General features: G+C 50.3%; 1 protein-coding gene across 1 annotated transcript; it reads right to left on the bottom strand.

The window, feature by feature from the left end:
• Positions 1–1,366: 1,366 nt before the first annotated feature.
• Positions 1,367–19,544, bottom strand: xgb (x globin; the record flags this gene model as incomplete). The annotated part of the gene is made up of 4 exons (XM_080184950.1): positions 1,367–1,576; positions 6,630–6,710; positions 10,984–11,104; positions 19,437–19,544. Coding segments are annotated over 4 exons (436 nt in total), but the record flags the coding sequence as incomplete, so codon positions are not given.
• Between the last annotated feature and the right edge of the window lie 731 nt (positions 19,545–20,275).

Raw genomic sequence — 20,275 nt, 5'->3', positions numbered from 1 at the left:
CCTCACTCAGAGAGAAAATTCTAGAAAAGAGGCTAACTCGATCGAAAAAACCCCCCCCCCGAAATATCCCTGGAATAGTAATCGAATTTCTAGAAAGAGGCCATTCAGCCCAACTGCTCTCTACTGTTCCTGAGCCTCATCTCACCCTATCAGCCAATCCAACGCTCACTCAATAGCAATTCTGATCACTTTGTTGGAAGAATGTTCCAGCAGTTTGCCTTCAACCAACGGCGGTCTTGGCTCCGTCGGTCTTTTAAGCCACAAAGAGGTTTTGATTCTTTACGGTGAAGCAAAGAGATTTATTTGTTCAACTCACAGTCATTGCATGAGGGAAAAAGGAATTACGAAGAATAGAAATTATTATTTGGACATTTACCGCACAATAGGCCCTCATCCTAACTCAAAGTCCTCTGTCCCAGCGGCTCAGAGATAGAGGGCGGGCTTTTCCGATCCCCCGCGGCATGTTTCTAGGCAACGGGAGGTGGTCTGCGCCATTGGCTGGGGGTGGGATTTTCCAGTCCCGCCACGCTTAATGGGATCTCTCATTGCATCCTAAGTTTGACTACTCTTATTTATTAGCGTAGCGGGTAGGCTTACGTTAACACCGCAATGGAGTTACTGTGGGAAATCCCCCTAGTCGCCACACTCCGGCGCCTGTTCGGGTGCACCGAGGGAGAATTTTAGCGGGGGCCAATGCACCCTTTCTCGGCACGTCTTTCGGACTGTACGAGGAAACCCACGCAGACACGGGGAGAACGTGCAGACTCCGTACAGACAGTGACCCCGAGCCGGGAATCGAATCCGGGTCCCTGGCGCGGGTGAGGCAGCCGTGCTAACCACTGTGTCACCGTGGCGGGGGGGGGGGGTGGGGTATCACCAGCGGGACTGGAAGACCCCGTGTCCATTTCAATGGCCTGAAATTCTTTCATGGGATGTGGGCAGGGAGGTCTTGTGGTGCAGTGGGCAGTGCCCCCCTGTGCCAGTAGGGTTCAAGCCCCACATCGGGACTCGGTAGCCGAACGCGTCGATTACCAGCCTGGAAATCCTTCCAGTGTTTTGGCGGCAGGCGGTGAGAGTGGGAGAGTCTCCGCAGCGTAAGCAGGCACCGGCAAACCGCTGTGGCACTTTGCCAAACATTCATGGCCCCCCCAGTGAATCTGGTAGGGCTTGGTAAAGGGGCGGGGGAAACGTGCCAATCACCGGCATTTGCTACCCATCAATGGAGAGACGTTTTAGTTCCCACTCCCCCCACCCTCACCCCCTCATCCCCCCTCACCGCACCCCCCCTCGCCCCCCCTCACCGCCACCCCCCCACCCCCTCCCCCCTCACCCCCTCACCGCCACCCCCCTCACCGCCACCCCCCAACACAGAAACGTATCCACACAAGGCCACACACACACATTGGCTGGTTCTTTCCCATCTCCTCCCAGGGCACAGGGACGGTGAGTTTTAGATGACGTTCTGGTTGCTGTTGGAGGATTGTTGCTTCGTGTAGCTAGCCTGGTTAACGGCCTTTCTCTGCTCAGCGTCCTGGTAACCTTTCTTCATCATTCTCGTTAAATAATCAAACAAACTCTGCGGACAAAGAGGCCGTGAGAGTCAGTGCCTCCATTGCTCCCCTCAGCCCTCCCTCACATCTCCCTCAGACTCCCCTCACAACCTCCCTCACATCTCCCTCAGACTCCCCTCACAACCTCCCTCAGCCCTCCCTCACATCTCCCTCAGACTCCCCTCACAACCTCCCTCACATCTCCCTCAGGCTCCCCTCACAACCTCCCTCAGGCTTCCCTCCCCACCACCCCTCAACCCTCACACCTCCCCCTCAACCCTCCCTCAGACTCCCCTCACAACCTCCCTCAACCCTCCCTCACATCTCCCTCGGGCTCCCCTCACAACCTCCCTCACATCTCCCCTCACTCAACACTGCCAGAGACAGGGGGAGACTTTACGCCGCCGCACAGACAGGGGGAGACTTTACGCCGCCGCACAGACAGGGGGAGACTTTACACCGCCGCACAGACAGGGGGAGACTTTACACCGCCGCACAGACAGGGGGAGACTTTACGCCGCCGCACAGACAGGGGGAGACTTTACACCGCCGCACAGACAGGGGGAGCTCTTTATCGGAGTTCTTTGAGGAAGTCACAAGCAAGGTGGATGAAGGGGAACCTGTAGATGTGGTGGAGTTGGATTTCCCAAAGGTTTTTGATAAAGTGCCACATCAAAGGACACCACACAAAATGGAAGCTGGGACGTATTAGCCTGGATAAGGGATTGATAACTAACAGGAAGCAGAGAATAGGGATAATGGATCATTTTAGGACTCGTAAAATGTAACTATTGGAGTGCCACAGCGCTCAATGCTGGGTCCCCGTCGATTTACAATTTATATCGATGACTTGGATGTGGGAGTGGCACAGAGGCATTCCCGCCTCACAGTACTGGGACCCAGGTTCGATTCTGGCCTCGGGTCACTGTCTGTGTGGAGTTTGCACATTCTCCCCGTGTCTGCATGGGTTTCCTCCGGGTGCTCCGGTTTTCCTCCCACGGTCCAAAGATGTGCAGGTTTGGTGGATTGGCCTCAGGGGGATTAGCAGGGTAAATACATGGGTTATGGGGATAGGGCCTGGGTGGGATTGCGGTCAGTATAGTCTCAATGGGCCGAATGGCCTCCTTCGGCACTGCAGGGATTCTCTCTGTCTAACTTTGGTCTCTTCATTTTGGAAAAAGACATAACTATATTTGAAACAGTTCAGAGAAAATTCACTCAACTAAACTCCTGGGGATAAGGGACTTGTTTGTCAGCGAAGGTTGGACTTTTACTAACTGGAGTTAGCAGAATGAATGGTAAAGTTTATTTATTAGTGTCACAAGTAGGCTCACATTAACACTGCAATGAAGTTACTGCGAAAGTCCCCTAGTCACCACACTCTGGCGCCTGTTCGGGTAGAATCAGAGAATGCCTACAGTGTAGAAGGAGACCATTCAGCCCATCGAGTCTGCACCAACCACAATCCCACCCTCTTCCCGTAACCCCACATACTCACCCTGCTGTTCCCCCGACACGGCCAATGCACCCTAACCAACACGTCTTTGAGACTGTGGGAGGAAACCAGAGCACCCGGAGGAAACCCACGCAGACACGGGGAGGACATGCAGACTCCGCACAGACAGTGACCCCGAGCTGGGACTCGAACCCGGGTCCCTGTGAGGCAGCAGGGCTAACCACTGTGCAACCCGTGGTCTTAGCGAAACATGTGAGATCCTAAGGGGACTCGATAGGGGAAGTGAAACATAGACACCCTGCAGTGCAGAAAGAGGCCATTCGGCCCATCAAGTCTGCACGGACCAGAGTCTCACCCAGGCCCTACTCCCGTATCCCTACATACTCTACCCGCTAATCCCTCTAACCTACGCATCTCAGGACACTCAGGGGCAATTTTAGCACGGCCAATCAACCTAACCCACACGTCTTTGGACTGTGGGAGGAAACCGGAGCACCCGGAGGAAACCCCCGCAGACACGAGGAGAATGTGCAGACTCCACACAGACAGTGACCCAAAGCCGGGAATCGAACCTGGTGCCTGGAGCTGTGAAGCAGCAGTGCTAACCACTGTGCTACCCAAAAGGTGATTCCTTTCTGTGGGGAGACCATGGTTAAGAGGCATCTGGACAAATACATGAATTAGGATGGGAATAGAGCAATAGGGTCTCTGGAAGGGTAGGGATTTCCTCTGATGCTCACTATAAGCTACATATAATCATTCCTCTGCAGGCAAAAGGAACATGTCCAGGCATTGTGACTTTTTGTTTGAATTGAACAGAAAGGATGGGGGACAATCTTCACCTGGTACATTCCCTAGTTGGACAGCACGGTCGATGCAGACTTGAAGGGCCGAAGGGCCTGTTTCTGTGCTGTAATTTTCTTTGTTCTTTGTTTATGGAACGGTTTAGGAATAAGCAGCATCCCTCTTAAGGTGGAGATGCGAAGAATCCATTTTTCCCAGAGGAACGGGTTACGGGTAGATAGTTTAAGTCATGAGTAGATAGGTTCTGATAGACAGGGGAATTAAGGGTTATGGGGAGAAAGCGGGAAAGTGGAACTGAGCCACTTCAGATCAGCCATGATCTTATTGAATGGCGGGGCAGGCTCGAAGGGCTAGATGGCCGACTCCTGCTCCTATTTCTTATGACCGGCTGATCTGTGGAAATCTTCCCTCGGACGGCAGAGGGGGCTGGTCCATTGAGCAGATCGGAGCTGGCCGGATATCTGATTGACAAGGTCAAGGGTGACGGGGGCAGGCTTGGAAAGTGGGGACCAGGTCTACCGTGATCTCATCCAATGGAGGAGCAGGCCGGAAGGGGCCAAATGGCCTACTCCCCCATCAGCCCCACATTCCAATGAGCCTTTCCACGCCGGTTAGTCTCACCGTGTTGGGTTCTGCTTGTTGGTGGGATGTGTGGTGAATGAACGGGTTTAGCAATTCTTGTTCAGGCTCAGTCGGAATCCAATGACGGGTATTTTTGTATCAACGGTTCTTGTTAAATAAGGGGAGAAATTAAAAACTTAGAGGGTTTATTTGATCTACATCGATACTCTGCACTGTCAGGTTACAGTGAAAGTAACACACGGAGAAAAGGCACAAACTAATACCATTCACTAGTGCCAAGATCTTAAACTCCGGCATTAAGTTAATGAGTGAGGGATTAAGTTTCACCTCGAAACAGGAATCTATCAAAAATCATTTTGTTTTGTTGTCAAAGTGAGTCATGGAACAACGACCCCTTAAATCTGACACCTACAGGAGGAGACTGAATTAAATGCTTTCGCTCAGCTGCTGACTTAATCGTTCTAGTATCGCTGAAAAAATAGACAGGTTGTCAAAGTTTTTCATCTTGTACTCATCAGGACAGAATACCGAATTTCAAAGTGGGGGGGGGGGGGTGTCAATTTAAACTGCGCGAGAACAGGGGTGCCGATTGGCTGTCAAGTTGACACGTTGCCGTGGGGAATGCACCAGGTGACGATTGTCCCCCATCCTTTCTGTTCAATTCAAAAAAAAAGTCACAATGCCTGGACATGTTCCTTTTGCCTGCAGAGGAATAATTATATGTAGCTTATAGTGAGCATCAGAGGGCCACATTGCGGGCCCGGCCGATAATCTTAAATTGGGTGTAATTCTTAGCACACTCAGGATTGGTCAAAATGTACTGCCCAAGCATGCCATCATACCCAGTATTGGATTTGCCCAAACCAAATCTGCCCAATGGGCTCCATCGCTGGATGGCGATTTCCTTCCCTAAAGGGAACCAGATGGGTTTTTCCGACAATGGGTCAACAGTAGGTTCATAATTCCAGATATTTTTTAATTGAATTCAAATTCCACCATCTGCCGTGGTGGGATTTGAACCCGGGTCCCCCGGAACATTAGCTGAGTTTCTGAATTAACAGCCTAGTGGCAAGACCATCACCTGCCCCAGAATGGTCTCCGGTTGATTTATGGTTTGTTGGGATTTGAATGGGACTGATGATTTGGGGGTGGCACAGTGATTAGCACGGCTGCCTCACAGCGGCAAGGGACCCGGTTCGATTCCGGCCTCAGGTCACTGTCTGTGCGGAGTCTGCACGTTCCGGGTGCTCCGGTTTCCTCCCACAGTCCAAAAGAACAAAGAAAACTACAGCACAGGAGCAGGCCCTTCGGCCCACCAAGCCTGTACCGACCATGCTGCCCCGACTGAACTAAAACCTTTTACCCTTCCGGGGACCCTATCCCTCTATTCCCATCCTATTCATGGATTTGTCCAGACACCCCTTAAAACTCACTATCGTATCCGCTTTCCCGGCAGCGAGTTCCAGGCACCCAACCTCCTCCGTGTAAAAAAACTCTGCCTCGTACATCTCCTTTAAACCTTGCCCCTCGCACCTTAAACCTGCCCCCCCCCCCTAGTAATTGGCTCTCCCACCCTGGGGAAAAAGCTTCTGACTATCCACCCTGTCCATGCCCCTCGTAATCTTGTAGACTTCTATCAGGTCTCCCCTCAACCTCCAGTGAGAACAAACCAAGTTTCTCCAACCTCTCCTTATAGCTAATGCCCTCCATCCCAGGGCAACATCCCGTTATATCTGGTTAGATGGATTGGCTAAATTAACCCTAGTGTCCGGAGGGATTAGCAGGGTAAATATGTGGGGTTATGGGGATAGGGGCGTGGGTGGGATTGGGGTCAGTGCCAACACGATGGCCTCCTAGGGATTAAGAGAGAGCCATAGAACCCTACAGTGCAGAAAGAGGCCCTTCGGCCCATCGAGTCTGCACCGAACAGAATCCCACCCAGGCCCTACCCCCATATCCCGACATATTATCCCCACTAATCCCTCTAACCTACATCCTGGACACTAAGGGGCAATTTCTTAGCAACCTAACCCGCACATCTTTGGACTGTGGGAGGAAACCAGAGCACCTGGAGGAAACCCACACAGACACGAGGAGAATGTGCAGACTCTGCACAGACAGTGACCCGAGCCGGGAATCAAACCCAGGACCCTGGAGCTGTGAAGCAGCAGTGCTAACTCACTGTGCTACCGTGTTGCCCAACTCTATGCTCCCTGTCCAACTGCTGAGACCCTTACCTGCCAAGCTTCCTCCACCTCCGGGGTCCACTTCTCTTTCAGGATGGGCTTCACCACGGCGATGAACTGCACTCCAACATACTGCACGGAAACACACAACGTTATCACTATGGCAGCTCCTCAACCCTTTACCATTGCCCACACCCACCTCCACACATCGACACACAAGCTGAACTAAAAACATAGCAGCAAGTGACCAGCAATTTCCAAACTAGTGCAGGCGTTACAAAGAAAAGCTTCTAGAAACGTAGAAACTAGAAGCAGGAGTAGGCCATTTGGCCCATCGAGCCTGCTCCACTATTGGGCGCCACAGTGGGTTAGCTCTGCTGCCTCACAGCGCCAGGGACCCGGGATCAATTCCCAACTCGGGTCACTGAATGTGTGGAGTTTGCACATTCTCTCCTTGTCTGCGTGAGTTTCCTCCGGGTGCTCCGGTTTCCTCCCAAAGATGTGCGGGTTAGGTGGATTGGCCATGCTAAATTGCCCCTTAGTGTCCAAAGATGTGTAGGTTAGGGTGGATTGGCCATGCTAAATTGCCCCTTAGTGTCCAAAGATGTGTAGGTTAGGGTGGATTGGCCATGCTAAATTGCCCCTTAGTGTCCAAAGATGTGTAGGTTAGGTGGATTGGCCATGCTAAATTGTCCCTTAGTGTCCAAAGATGTGTAGGTTAGGGTGGATTGGCCATGCTAAATTGTCCCTTAGTGACCAAAGATGTGCAGGTTAGGGTGGATTGGCCATGCTAAATTGTCCCTCAGTAGCAAGGGGGACTAACTAGGGTAAATGTGTGGGGTTATGGGAATAGGGCCTAGATGGGATTGTGGTTGGTGTAGACTCGATGGGCCAAATGGTCTCCTGCACTGTCGGGATTCTATGATTCATTTTGATCATGGCTGGTAATCAAATCCAATATTCTGATCCCCCCACACCACCCCCCCCCTTTAGCCCCAAGAGATATTTCCAATTTCTCCTTCAAATCGCACAAAATTGACTGTATTTGAGACAGCGACAGACAGGTTGTTGATTGGTTATAGGGTTGAGAAACCCATCAGCCATGATCGAATGGTGGAGCAGACTCGATGGGCCGAATGGTCTACTTCTGCTCCTATAATCTCATTTTGGCCTCAACTACTTCCTGTGGTTGGGAACTCGGCTCATTCCCCACCCTCTGGATGAAGACATGTCTTCTTTTTAATTAGTGTCACGAGTAACGCTTACATTAACACTGCGATGAAGTTACTGTGGAAATCCCCTAGTCCGCCACACTCTGGCGCCTGTTTGGGGAGGGAGAATTTAGCACAGCCAGTGCGCCCTAACCAGCGCGTCTTTCGGACTGTGGGAGGAAACCCACGCAGACACGGGGAGAACGTGCAGACTCCGCACAGGCAGTGGCCCCGAGCTGGGAATCGAACCTGGGTCCCTGGCTCTGTGAGGCAGCGGGTGCTAACCCACTGTGCCACCCAACCTCATTCTCAAACCATGACCCCACAGTTCTGGGCTCTCCCCGCCACTGGGATCATTCTTCCTGAATCTACCCTGTCTAACCCTGTTAGAACTTTCTGAGTTTCTATCAGAGCTCTTCCCACATTTCCAAACTCCAGTGAACACAATCCAGCAGTTTGCAAACACATGTGAAAACAGGTCGCTCGAGTGGAAACGCTGCTGGGTATTTGCTTGTAATGTGTGTATCCAACATTCCTGGCCTCCTATTGAAGCCAAAGCAACTCTAACTACACTCTCATGTGCCACTGCGGTTAATGTGGTATTAAACTTGAAGAAAGCGTTACTTGTGACTAACAAGGGGCAGAGCTGTGTTGGCAGCCAGGAGGTTCATTTACATTGAATAACTATCGATGCAAGCATCAACACATTTACGCAAAGCTTCATCCCACAAGCTCTTGTTGAACCACTTTGGCATTGGGAGTTGCAACTTCCATTCAAATACAAGTGGTAACCCTTTAAGAGCTTCTGTTTCTCTAGACTTCCTCTGCGTCACCGCTCCCACTCCCCTATTTCCACTGGGTTAGCCTTTCAGAACCCACCACCTCCTCTCCCCCATTTCCACTGTTGCCAACCAACTTTTGAATGGACCTACATTCTCCCCGTGTCTGCGTGGGTTTCCTCCGGGTGCTCCGGTTTCCTCCCACAGTCCAAAGATGTGCGGGTTAGGTTGATTGGCCGTGCTAAAATTGCCCCTTAGTGTCCTGAAATGTTAGAGGGATTAGTGGGTATAATATGTAGGGATATGGGGGGTAGGGCCTGGGTGGGATTGTGTTTGGTGCAGACTCGATGGGTTGAAGGGCCTCTTTCTGCACTGTAGGGGTCTATGATTCTATGGATGGGCCATGCTAAATTGTCCCTTAGTGTCCAAAGATGTGTAGGTTAGGTGGATTGGCCATGCTAAATTGCCCCTTAGTGTCCAAAGATGTGTAGGTTAGGTGGATTGGCCATGCTAAATTGCCCCTTAGTGTCCAAAGATGTGTAGGTTAGGGTGGATTGGCCATGCTAAATTGCCCCTTAGTGTCCAAAGATGTGCAGGTTAGGTGGATTGGCCATGCTAAATTGTCCCTTAGTGTCCAAAGATGTGTAGGTTAGGTGGATTGGCTGTGCTAAATTGCCCCTTAGTGTCCAAAGATGTGCAGGTTAGGTGGATTGGCCATGCTAAATTGTCCCTTAGTGTCCAAAGATGTGTAGGTTAGGGTGGTTTGGCCATGCTAAATTGCCCCTTAGTGTCCAAAGATGTGTAGGTTAGGTCGATTGGCCATGCTAAATTGTCCCTTAGTGTCCAAAGATGTGTAGGTTAGGTGGATTGGCCATGATAAATTGCCCCTTAGTGTCCAAAGATGTGCAGGTTAGGTGGATTGGCCATGCTAAATTGTCCCTTAGTGTCCAAAGATGTGTAGGTTAGGGTGGTTTGGCCATGCTAAATTGCCCCTTAGTGTCCAAAGATGTGTAGGTTAGGTCGATTGGCCATGCTAAATTGTCCCTTAGTGTCCAAAGATGTGTAGGTTAGGTGGATTGGCCATGATAAATTGCCCCTTAGTGTCCAAAGATGTGCAGGTTAGGTGGATTGGCCATGCTAAATTGTCCCTTAGTGTCCAAAGATGTGTAGGTTAGGGTGGTTTGGCCATGCTAAATTGCCCCTTAGTGTCCAAAGATGTGTAGGTTAGGTCGATTGGCCATGCTAAATTGTCCCTTAGTGTCCAAAGATGTGTAGGTTAGGTGGATTGGCCATGATAAATTGCCCCTTAGTGTCCAAAGATGTGCAGGTTAGGTGGATTGGCCATGCTAAATTGTCCCTTAGTGTCCAAAGATGTGTAGGTTAGGGTGGTTTGGCCATGCTAAATTGCCCCTTAGTGTCCAAAGATGTGTAGGTTAGGGTGGTTTGGCCATGCTAAATTGTCCCTTAGTGTCCAAAGATGTGCAGGTTAGGGGGATTGGCCATGCTAAATTGTCCCTTAGTGTCCAAAGATGTGTAGGTTAGGTGGATTGGCCATGATAAATTGCCCCTTAGTGTCCAAAGATGTGTAGGTTAGGTGGATTGGCCATGCTAAATTGTCCCTTAGTGTCCAAAGATGTGTAGGTTAGGGTGGATTGGCCATGCTAAATTGCCCCTTAGTGTCCAAAGATGTGTAGGTTAGGTGGAATGGCCATGCTAAATTGCCCCTTAGTGTCCAAAGATGTGCAGGTTAGGTGGATTGGCCATGCTAAATTGCCCCTTAGTGTCCAAAGATGTGCAGGTTAGGTGGATTGGCCATGGGAAAGATGTGGGGTTACAGTGCTGAGATTTGGATGGGATTGTGGTTGGCGCAGGCTCGATGGGCTGAATATCCCCCTTCTGCTCTGTAGGGAATCTACGATGAGTCGCCTGAGCAATTCTGAGGAAAACCAGGAGAGAAACGTGAGGAATTTAGCACTGGGAATATCGGAGAAGGGAGAGGCAGGGACTGGCAGCTTGATGTGAGGAAGGATTCCAGACACATGAATAATTATTCTGTCCGGCACACCCTCTGAGCTGCCTGTGAAACTTTCACATGGCTACCAAACTGGGAGAGGAATCTGCCGAAGAGAACAAAGGCCCTGATTGGTGCCAAGAGAATGACGTTTGAACAGTTAGTGTTGATGGAAGGCGCCAATATTTCTGCGGGCCACAGAGTGGAGCAAGACAAGGCATCTTAAAGAGAAAGTGGCTTCACCACAGCCTGTCTGTTCCGGGCCCTGGTCTTTTCCCGAAAGCCGGAATACCTTCAACGGGAAGGAGCGCACTGGCAAACGTCCGGGCAGCGGGTCGGGAAGGAGGATTTGGAACGCCACCCAACGTTCTGGTGAAGGAGCCGCTCCTCGAAGGGATTCTCACCTCGTAATATTTTGGTGGGGCGTTGTACCTACAGTGGCTCCGACCCAGTTCGAAGGCCAGCTGCTCCAGTTTGTCTTCCTGAGCAAGTCTGGCCACGCTCTTCTCAATGAAGGACATCACGCTGGAAGAGACACACCACAAGCAGAAAGTTCCGGTCATTCCAAATCTGGGCACCAGTTGCTATTTTAGAACAGCAGCTAATTGGCTTATTGGAATTGGCACAGCAAGAAGTCACACAACACCAGGTTTAGCCAACGCTGGCGCCTCTACATTATTGGAACTGGAGAATAGCGAGGAGAATGGAAAATAAACTACCCGGTTACGCGATTAACTCACTGACCTGCGACTATCCTGTTTAAAACTACATAATTCCTCAATGTTCTCTTGGTCAAGAGTGGTTAAGTGGCTACTTTTCTCATGTGAAGTTGAGGAGGAACTTCTTCACCCAAAGGTTTGTGAATCTGTGGAATTCCCTGCCCAGTTGAGGCTCCCTCATTGAATGTTTTTAAGGTAAGGATAGATAGATTTTTGAACAGTAAAGGAATTAAGGGTTATGGTGAGCGGGCGGGTAAGTGGAGCTGAGTCCACAAAAAGATCAGCCGTGATCTTATTGAATAGCGGAGCAGGCTCGAGGGGCCAGAGGCCTACTCCTGCTCCTAGTTCTGATGTTCTTATATATTTTTTTCCTCTGGGTGCTCTGGTTTCCTCCCAAGACGGGCAGGTTAGGTCCATGCTAAGTTGCTCGTTTGGGCGGAATTTCCCCGTCTCGCCTGCCACGGGCATCGTAGTGGTTGGGAGGTGGACCATGGAAAGGTCTGTTGACCTCCAGCAGGATTATCCAGCCTTGGGGAGATGAGCGTGGCTGGAAAATCCCTGCCCTTAGTGTCGGGGGGGGGGGACAGAATTAGCGGGGTAAATACATGGGGGTTACGGGGATAGGGTGAGATTGCTCGATGGGCCGAATGGCCTCCTTCTGCACTGTCGGACTCTATGACACAGTTGGGGAAGGAGCTCCAAGGACGGTGAAGGAACGGCCGATATATTTCCAAGTCAGGGTGGTGAGTTGCTTGGGGGGGAGCCCCTAGCTGGTGGTGTTCCCATATAGGAGCCCCTTTAAGAGACGACTACTTGGGAGGGTCACATGGCCATTCGCAGAGGATCATGTGAATCCTGGGGCTGGGGTTTCTCTCCCGTCCGTGATATCATTCTCTTGAAGTAGGTTCTACATAACCTACTTGGCGGTCGCTGGTCTGTGTAGAAACTACATTGCGGGGAGAGGAATGTTTCCATCCTGCTCACCCCGGGATTTTCCAGTGTTGGCGGTGGGTAAGCGGGTCAGGAAAACACTGCCCTATATATCCACGAAGATCTCACCTCTCCATTGAGCACTAGGATGGCACAAATGATATATTCACCTGAAAACCGTCTTCTACCGCTCCAAAAAAAACAGCTCATTACTTAGGAGCACATCCTGAGGCCACAGTTAGGTCCAAGACTAACAGGAGAGTTGACGGTTATACGTGTACAGAGTTCTTTGTTACCATAATCGTGACAACTCACGCCCAGGATAACATGTTTTATTTCTTGGGAACAGGACGTGTCCTTACTGCTGAGATCTTTGCCGAGTAAAATGAGTAAATGTGGAATTTTTTCCCCTGCTCCAACTTGTGAGGAATTTGTTGGCTCACTCTGCCGTTTCCTGCCTCTCCGAAATGGTTCCGCCACTTGCTGCTCCTGACAAACCTACCTGAAGGTTCAGCAGGAATGAGATTCTCTCCGTCTGCCTCTCCATATTTGCCCTCACCTTTCTGTTAGTCATGGAGACACAGGGGTTTACAGCGTGGAAACGCACCCAACTTGTCCACGCCACCCTTTCTTATTCACCACTAAGCTAGTTCCAATTGCCCGCGTTTGGCCCATATCCCTCTATACCCACGTAACGCTTTCTAAAAGACAAAATTGTACCTGCCTCTACTACCACCTCTGGCAGCTCGTTCCAGACACTCACCATCCTCTGTGTGAAAAAATTGCCCCTTTGGACACTTTTGTATCTCTCCCCTCTCACCTTAAATCCTCTAGTTTTAGACTCCCCTACCTTTGGGAAAAGATATTGACTATCTAGCTGATCTGTGCCCCTCATTATTTTATAGACCTCTATAAGATCACCCCTCAGCCTCCTACACTCCAGAGAAAAATGTCCCAGTCTATCCAGCCTCTCCTTATAACTCAATCCATCAAGTCCTGGTAGCATCCTAGTAAATCTTTTCTGCACTCTTTCTAGTTTAGTAATATCCTTTCTATAATAGGGTGACCAGAACTGTACACAGTATTCCAAGTGTGGCTTTACCAATGTCCTGTACAACTTCAACCAGAAGTTACTAGTTGGATGAATAAGTAGGGGGGCTTCTGTATCACCCCCTGATGCAGCGGAAGTGTGCTGGGCCCATAACCAAGGGGTCAATGGATCAAAACTATCCTCAGCTATTTCTACTAGGGTGGCACAATGGTTAGCACTGCTGCCTCACAGCGCCAGTGACCTGGGTTCGATTCCCGCCTTGGGTTACTATCTGTGTTGAGTTTGCACGTTCTCCCCGTGTAAAGCTTTTTTTGTGAGTTATAAATAAGGCTTGCATTAACGCTGCAATGAAGTTACTGTGAGATTCCCTAGTCGCCATACTCCGGCACCTGTTCGGGTTAATGCACCCTAACCAGCACATCTTTCAGACTGTGGGAGGAAACCGGGGCACCTGGAGGAAACCCATGCAGACACGGGGAGAATGTGCAAACTCCACACAGACGGTGAGCCGGGAATCGAACCCGGGTCCCTGGTTCTGTGAGGCAGCACTGCTAACCACTGTGCTCCTGGTATCCGCGCGGGTTTCCTCCGGGTGCTCCGGTTCCCTCCCACAGTCCGAAAGACCTGCTGGTTTAGGGTGCGTTGGCCGTGCTAAATTCTCCTGAACAGGCGCTGGAATGTGGCGACTAGGGGATTTTCACAGTAACTTCATTGCAGTGTTAATGTAAAGCCTGACAATAATAAATACATTTCTTTACTTCTGTTGCTCCTCTTTGAAAATGTGTCTTTGGTTGATACTCTGATATTGTTATTCAGTGGTGGATGGGGGAGTGAGATTGGGCTTTGCTCGTAGATAGCGGACACCGTCAGTGTCAGGCAGATTGTCCTGCCTCGTCTCGAGAAGGTGCGGGATCCTTCCCGATGCTCGATGATTTTCCACTGGTCGGTTCAGCGTACTTACACAAAGACACAACACGGGCAGGAAAGGACAACAAAACCGCTCCCAGACTGAGTGTAGGTTAACAGTTACCCACGCACAGAGCTACGGGTACACACGAACATTGGAATTAAAGGCAGAAGTTGGCACGTTCAGCCCTTCGAGCTTGCCCCGCCATTCAATCAGATCATGGCTGATCTCTCCCTGGTCTCAAATCCACCTCCCCACCCTTTCCCCATATCCCCTTATCCCTTTTTTAATAAGAAATATATCTATCTCCTCCTTGAAACCATTCAATGATTCAGACTCCACCGCGCTCTGGGGGCAGCGAGTTCCACACCCCCCTCTGCGAGAAACAGTTCCTCTCTGATACCGGAGATGAGGGGGTTGGACTATGAAGAGAGACTAAATAGACTGGGCTTGTACTCATTGGAGTTTAGAAAGATGAAGGGGGGGCGGTTCTTATAGAGACGTATAAGGTAATGAAAGGGATGGATAGGGTAGAGGTAGAGAGATTCTTCCCACTTAGAAAGGACAGCAGGACTAGAGGGCACAGCCTCAAGATAAGGGGGGCAGTTTAGAACAGAGTTGAGGAGGAACTTCTTCACTCTCTGGAATTCTCTGCCCGTTGAAGTGGTGGAGGCTACCTCGCTAAATATATTTAAGACACGGGTAGATAGGTTTCTGATAGACAAGGGGATTAAGGGTTATGGGGAGAAAGCGGGAAAGTGGAACTGAGCCACGACAGATCAGCCATGATCTTATTGAATGGCGGGGCAGGCTCGAAGGGCTAGATGGCCTACTCCTGCTCCTATTTCTTATATTCCCCATCTCAGTTTTAAATCTACCGCCTCTCGATCTGTACCTGTGACCTCTTGTTCCAGATTGTCCCACATTGGGAAACATTTGGTCTACATTTACTTTATCAACCCCTTTTATATCCCTCGATCAGATCTCCCCCTCATCCTCCTAAACTCCAGCGAGTACAAACCCCAAACTGTTTAATCGCTCCTCGTACGTCAACCCTTTCATCCCTAGAATCAATCTGGTGAACCTTCTCTGAACTGCCTCCAATCCCACCACATCCTTTCTCAAATAAGGAGACCAAAACTGGACACAATATTCCAGATGTGGTCTCACCGACACCCTATACAATCACAACTCTTCATAGAATCACTACAGTGCAGAAGGAGGCCATTCGGCCCATCGAGTCTGCACCCACCACATTTCCACCCAGGCCCTACCCCCCACACATTTATCTCACTAATCCCCCTGTCAATTAGGCCTGGCCAAATAACCTAACCCGCACATCTTTGGAGGAAACTGGAGCACCCGGAGGAAACCCACGCAGACACGGGGAGAACGTGCAAACTCCACACAGTCAGTGACCCGAGGCCGGAATTGAACCTGGGTCCCTGGCGCTGTGAGGCAGCAGTGCTAACCACTGTGCCACCGTGCCGTCCTGCTTCTCTGCTTTTATACTCCAGTTCCTTTGCAATAAATGCCAACATCCCATCTGCATTTTTTATTACAAGCTGCACCTGCACATCGACTCTCTGCGATTCATGGACACTGACACCCAGATCCCTCTGCCCCGGATGCATTTTGCATCTGCTTTTCATTTAGGTAATAACTTGCCTTGCTTTCCAATGTAACTATTAACAGGAGGCCAAGAAACTTGTTCCACTCGTGAATTATTTCCTTGCTATATGGGCAGCACTGCTGCTTCACAGCTCCAGGGACCTGGGTTCGATTTCCGGCTCGGGTCACTGTCTGTGTGGAGTTTGCACATTCTCCTCGTGTCTGCGCGGGTTTCCTCCGGGTGCTCCAGTTTCCTCCCACAGTCCAAAGATGTGCGGGTTAGGTTGATCGGCCAGGCTAAAATTGTCCCTTAGTGTCCTGGGATGTGTAGGTTAGAGGGATTAGTGGGTATAATGTGTAGGGATATGGGGGGTAGGGCCTGGGTGGGATTGTGGTCGGTGCAGACTCAATGGGCCGAAGGGCCTCTGTCTGCACTGTAGGGTTTCTATGATTCTATTTCTTACCCCCACCTTTGGCTTCAGATCCAAGTCCTGTTGACCATGATCGTGGGTCTAACCAACGCAAAACATCTAAACCATAAATGTGCGACTCCTTCCCAGCCACCCAGGAGAACGAACGCTCATCAGATTTTGCCACCACACAGCTGTGGAAGACAGGAACATCGGGATTCGGAGCAGGAGGAGGCCATTTGGCCCTTCGAGCCTGCTCCGCCATTCAATCAGATCGTGGCTGATCTCCCCCTGGTCTCAAATCGTGATGTGGAGATGCCGGCGTGGGACGGAGGATGAACACTTTCTATACAATACGGCAGTGCGATAATGCCCGGATAGCTCGTTTGTGTGATGTTACCCGGTGTAAATCATCCTGACAGCACGAGTCAAAACAGGGCAGTTCTCTACGGTGTCCTGGAACCAACATTAATCCCCAAACCAACAGCACCAAGTCCAGATCACCTGCTTGTTGTCTGTGGGAGCTTGCTGTGCACAAATTGATTGGTGCTTTGCAGTGGCTCCCAAACCCAGTGTACCCAGTGCTGTGCCGTGATGACCCCCGCCCCCCACCACCCCTAGGTTAAAGTCCAACAGGTTTATTTGGAATCACGAGCTTTTGGAGCTCTGCCCCTTCATCAGGTGAGTCATTCACCTGATAAAGTGCTCAAAAGCTCGTGATCTCAAATCAGGAAAGGTTGAGGACTCTGGGTCTGTACTCGTTGGAGTTTAGAAGGATGAGGGGGGATCTTACTGAAACTTACAGGATACCGCGAGGCCCTGGATAGAGTGGACGTGGAGAAGATGCTTCTACTAGTAGGAAAAACTAGAACCAGAGGGGGCAACCTCAGGCTAAAGGGACGATCCTTTAAAACAGAGATGAGGAGGAATTTCGTCAGCCAGAGAGTGGGGAATCTGTGGAACTCTGTCGCAGAGGAGGCCGGGTCATTGAGTGTCTTTAAGACAGAGATAGATAGGTTCCTGATTAATAAGGGGATCAGCAGGGGTTATGGGGAAAAGGCAGGAGAATGGGGATGAGAAAAATATCAGCCATGATTGAATGGGGGAGCAGACTCGATGGGCCGAGTGGCCTAATTCTGCTCCTGTGTCTTCTGGTCTATTCAATGATTGAGGCTCCACCGCGCTACGGGGCAACGGGTTCCACAAATCCACCACCCTCCGTGAGAAGTAATTCCTCCTCCAAGTTTAGTTTTAGTTTAATTATGTGAATCTTGAATCATTTTAAATCTTTCTTTGTGGCACACACTTGGGGGGTGGGGGGGTCATCACGGCACAGCACCGTGGTACACTGGGTTTGGGAGCCACTGCTATAGGCAACGCACCAATCAATTTGTGCACAGCAAGCTCCCACAGGCAACAAGCAGACAATCTGGACTTGGTGCTGTTGGTTTGGGGATTAATGCTGGTTCCAGGACAGTGTGGAGAACTGCCCTGTTTTGAGTAGGGCTGTCAGGGTGTTTTACACCGGGTAACATCACACAAACGAGCTATCCGGGCAGTATCGCACTGCCGTATTGTATAGAACGTAAGGAGTTACGATAGTCGCCAGTCAACTCACCAATATTCAGACTGTGAGAACCTAAAAATGCAGCCACACTACAATAGAATGGTAGATCAGCACGGTGGTTAGCACTGCTGCCTCGCAGCGCCAGGGACCCGGGTTCGATTCCCGGCTCGGGTCACCGTCTGTGCGCACTCTCCCCGTCTCTGTGTGGGATTCTTCTGGGCGCTCCAGTTCCCTGTCACTAAGATGTGTGAGCCTGGATGATTGGCCATGCTAAATTGACTCTAGTTTCGGGGGGGGGGGGGGATTAGCGGGGTAAATATGTAGGGTTATGCGGACAAGGTGGGTCTGCGCAGGCTCGATGGGCCGAATGGCCTTCTCCTGCACTGTAGGGATTCTATTATTCTAACGGTATCTTTGTATCTCGCTTACCAAGCATTTGTTCATAACAAGTCTCATGTAAGGTTGTTTGTGTCACACTGTACAGGGCGGGATTTGACCCGGACTGGGATTGCGAGTGGTTCCAGGATCACTCGAGGTCCAGACCAGGAGTCACTCCCGGGGTCCCCGATAGGCAGGAGGCAGTGAGAGACGCCGGTCATTCTCCTTTCTCTTGAATCATTCACACTTTTTCAATAACCCACTCCAATAGTTTAGGGATAACAAGCGGGATTTTACCACCTCTCTCATCCCAAAACCGTAAAATCCCACCCGAGGTCCTTTCCACAGCCCGCCCCTCACTCGCTCCGATTCCCGTGGCGGGCAGGGCAGTAAAATTCCAGCCTATAATTCTAACCTGTCCCTTATTTAACATTCTCCCGGATCATTGAAAGAACAAACTGCACACGTGCCTGGGATCTCACTGTGCGCTAGGTACTACAACAATAACTATACTTCAAGAAGTATTTTATTGGCTTTGGAGCTCGTGGACATCTGGAGGTCAGAAAGGTGCTCTAGAAATTTGAATACTAGAATCCATAAGGAGGCCATTCAGCCCATCGAGTCTGCACCCACCATAACCCTACCTAGATCCTATTCCCATAACCCCACATATTTACCCTGCTAATCCCCTGACACTAGGGGCAATTTAGCATGGCCAATCCACCTAACTGACACATCCTGGGACACTAAGGGGCAATTTAGCATGGCCAATCCACCTAACTGACACATCCTGGGACACTAAGGGGCAATTTAGCATGGCCAATCCACCTAACCTACACATCTTTGGACACTAAGGGGCAATTTAGCATGGCCAATCCACCTAACCTACACATCTTTGGAATGTGAGAGGAAACCAGAGCACCCGGAGGAAACCCACAAAGACACGGGGAGAATGTGTAAACTCCACACAAGCCGGGAATGGAGCCCGGGGTCCCTGCCACTGTGAGGCAGCAGTGCTAACCACTGTGCCTCCCTTAAGATAATTGATGTCACATCCTGGAACAGATCAGGAGAGGTCCCCGATTCTGGACGATACGGCAAGCACAACGAACCTTGTTATAAATGACCTCTAACGTTCGAACTCAGACAAAAGAAAACCTTCAGTAAATGTGTTTTTCCCGCTCTTCCCCACCACTCCTGCCCACCCAACAAGGTTCCTGCTCCTGGGAAGCAGTCAGCAGATTAAGCCTCTCCCGTTGTCTCACTGCCGTTAAAGTCACTCACCGGAGTCCGTGCGATTGAAGCTCCTTGCTCAACTTCAGCTGCTGAAGATCATCGATGTCGCGGAAGAGGAAGAAGACATCCTTGCATTCCGGGTGGGTTTCGAACAGTCTGGAAAAGAGCAACACCTCCCAGAGTTAACGCACCTGAAACCTTCCCCTTGGCATTGCTCAGATAGTGGGGTAAGTTAGGTGGGTTGGCCATGCTAAATTGTCCCTTAGTGTCCAAAGATGTGCAGGTTAGGTGGATTGGCCGTGCTAAATTGTATCTTAGTGTCCAAAGATGTAGGTTAGGTGGATTGGCCATGCAAAATTGCATCTTAGCGTCCAAAGATGTGCAGGTTAGGTGAATTGGCCATGCTAAATTGTATCTTAGTGTCCAAACATGTGTAGGTTAGGTGGATTGGCCGTGCTAAACTGTCCCTTAGTGTCCAAAGGTGTAGGTTAGGTGGATTGGCCATGCTAAATTGCCCCTTAGTGTCCAAAGATGTAGGTTAGGTGGATTGGCCATGCTAAATTGTCCCTTAGTTCCCAAAGATGTGCAGGTTAGGTGGATTGGCCATGCTAAATTGTCCCTTAGTTCCCAAAGATGTGCAGGTTAGGTGGATTGGCCATGCTAAATTGCCCCTTAGTGTCCAAAGATGTGTAGGTTAGGTGGATCGGCCATGCTAAATTGTCCCTTAGTTCCCAAAGATGTGCAGGTTAGGTGGATTGGCCATGCTAAATTGCCCCTTAGCATCCAAAGATGTGCAAGGTAACTTAAGACTGTGCAAGGAAACCGGAGAACCTGGAGGAAACCCAGCCAGACCTGGGAAGATGTGGAGACCCCACACATACAGTGAC

The sequence above is a fragment of the Carcharhinus amblyrhynchos genome, unplaced genomic scaffold, assembly GCF_965287045.1.
Source record: "Carcharhinus amblyrhynchos unplaced genomic scaffold, sCarAmb.v2.hapA chromosome_1060, whole genome shotgun sequence".
NCBI lineage: Eukaryota > Metazoa > Chordata > Chondrichthyes > Carcharhiniformes > Carcharhinidae > Carcharhinus > Carcharhinus amblyrhynchos.
The sequence above is the reverse complement of the archived record's forward strand: the minus strand, read 5'-3'. Positions and strand labels throughout refer to the sequence as shown.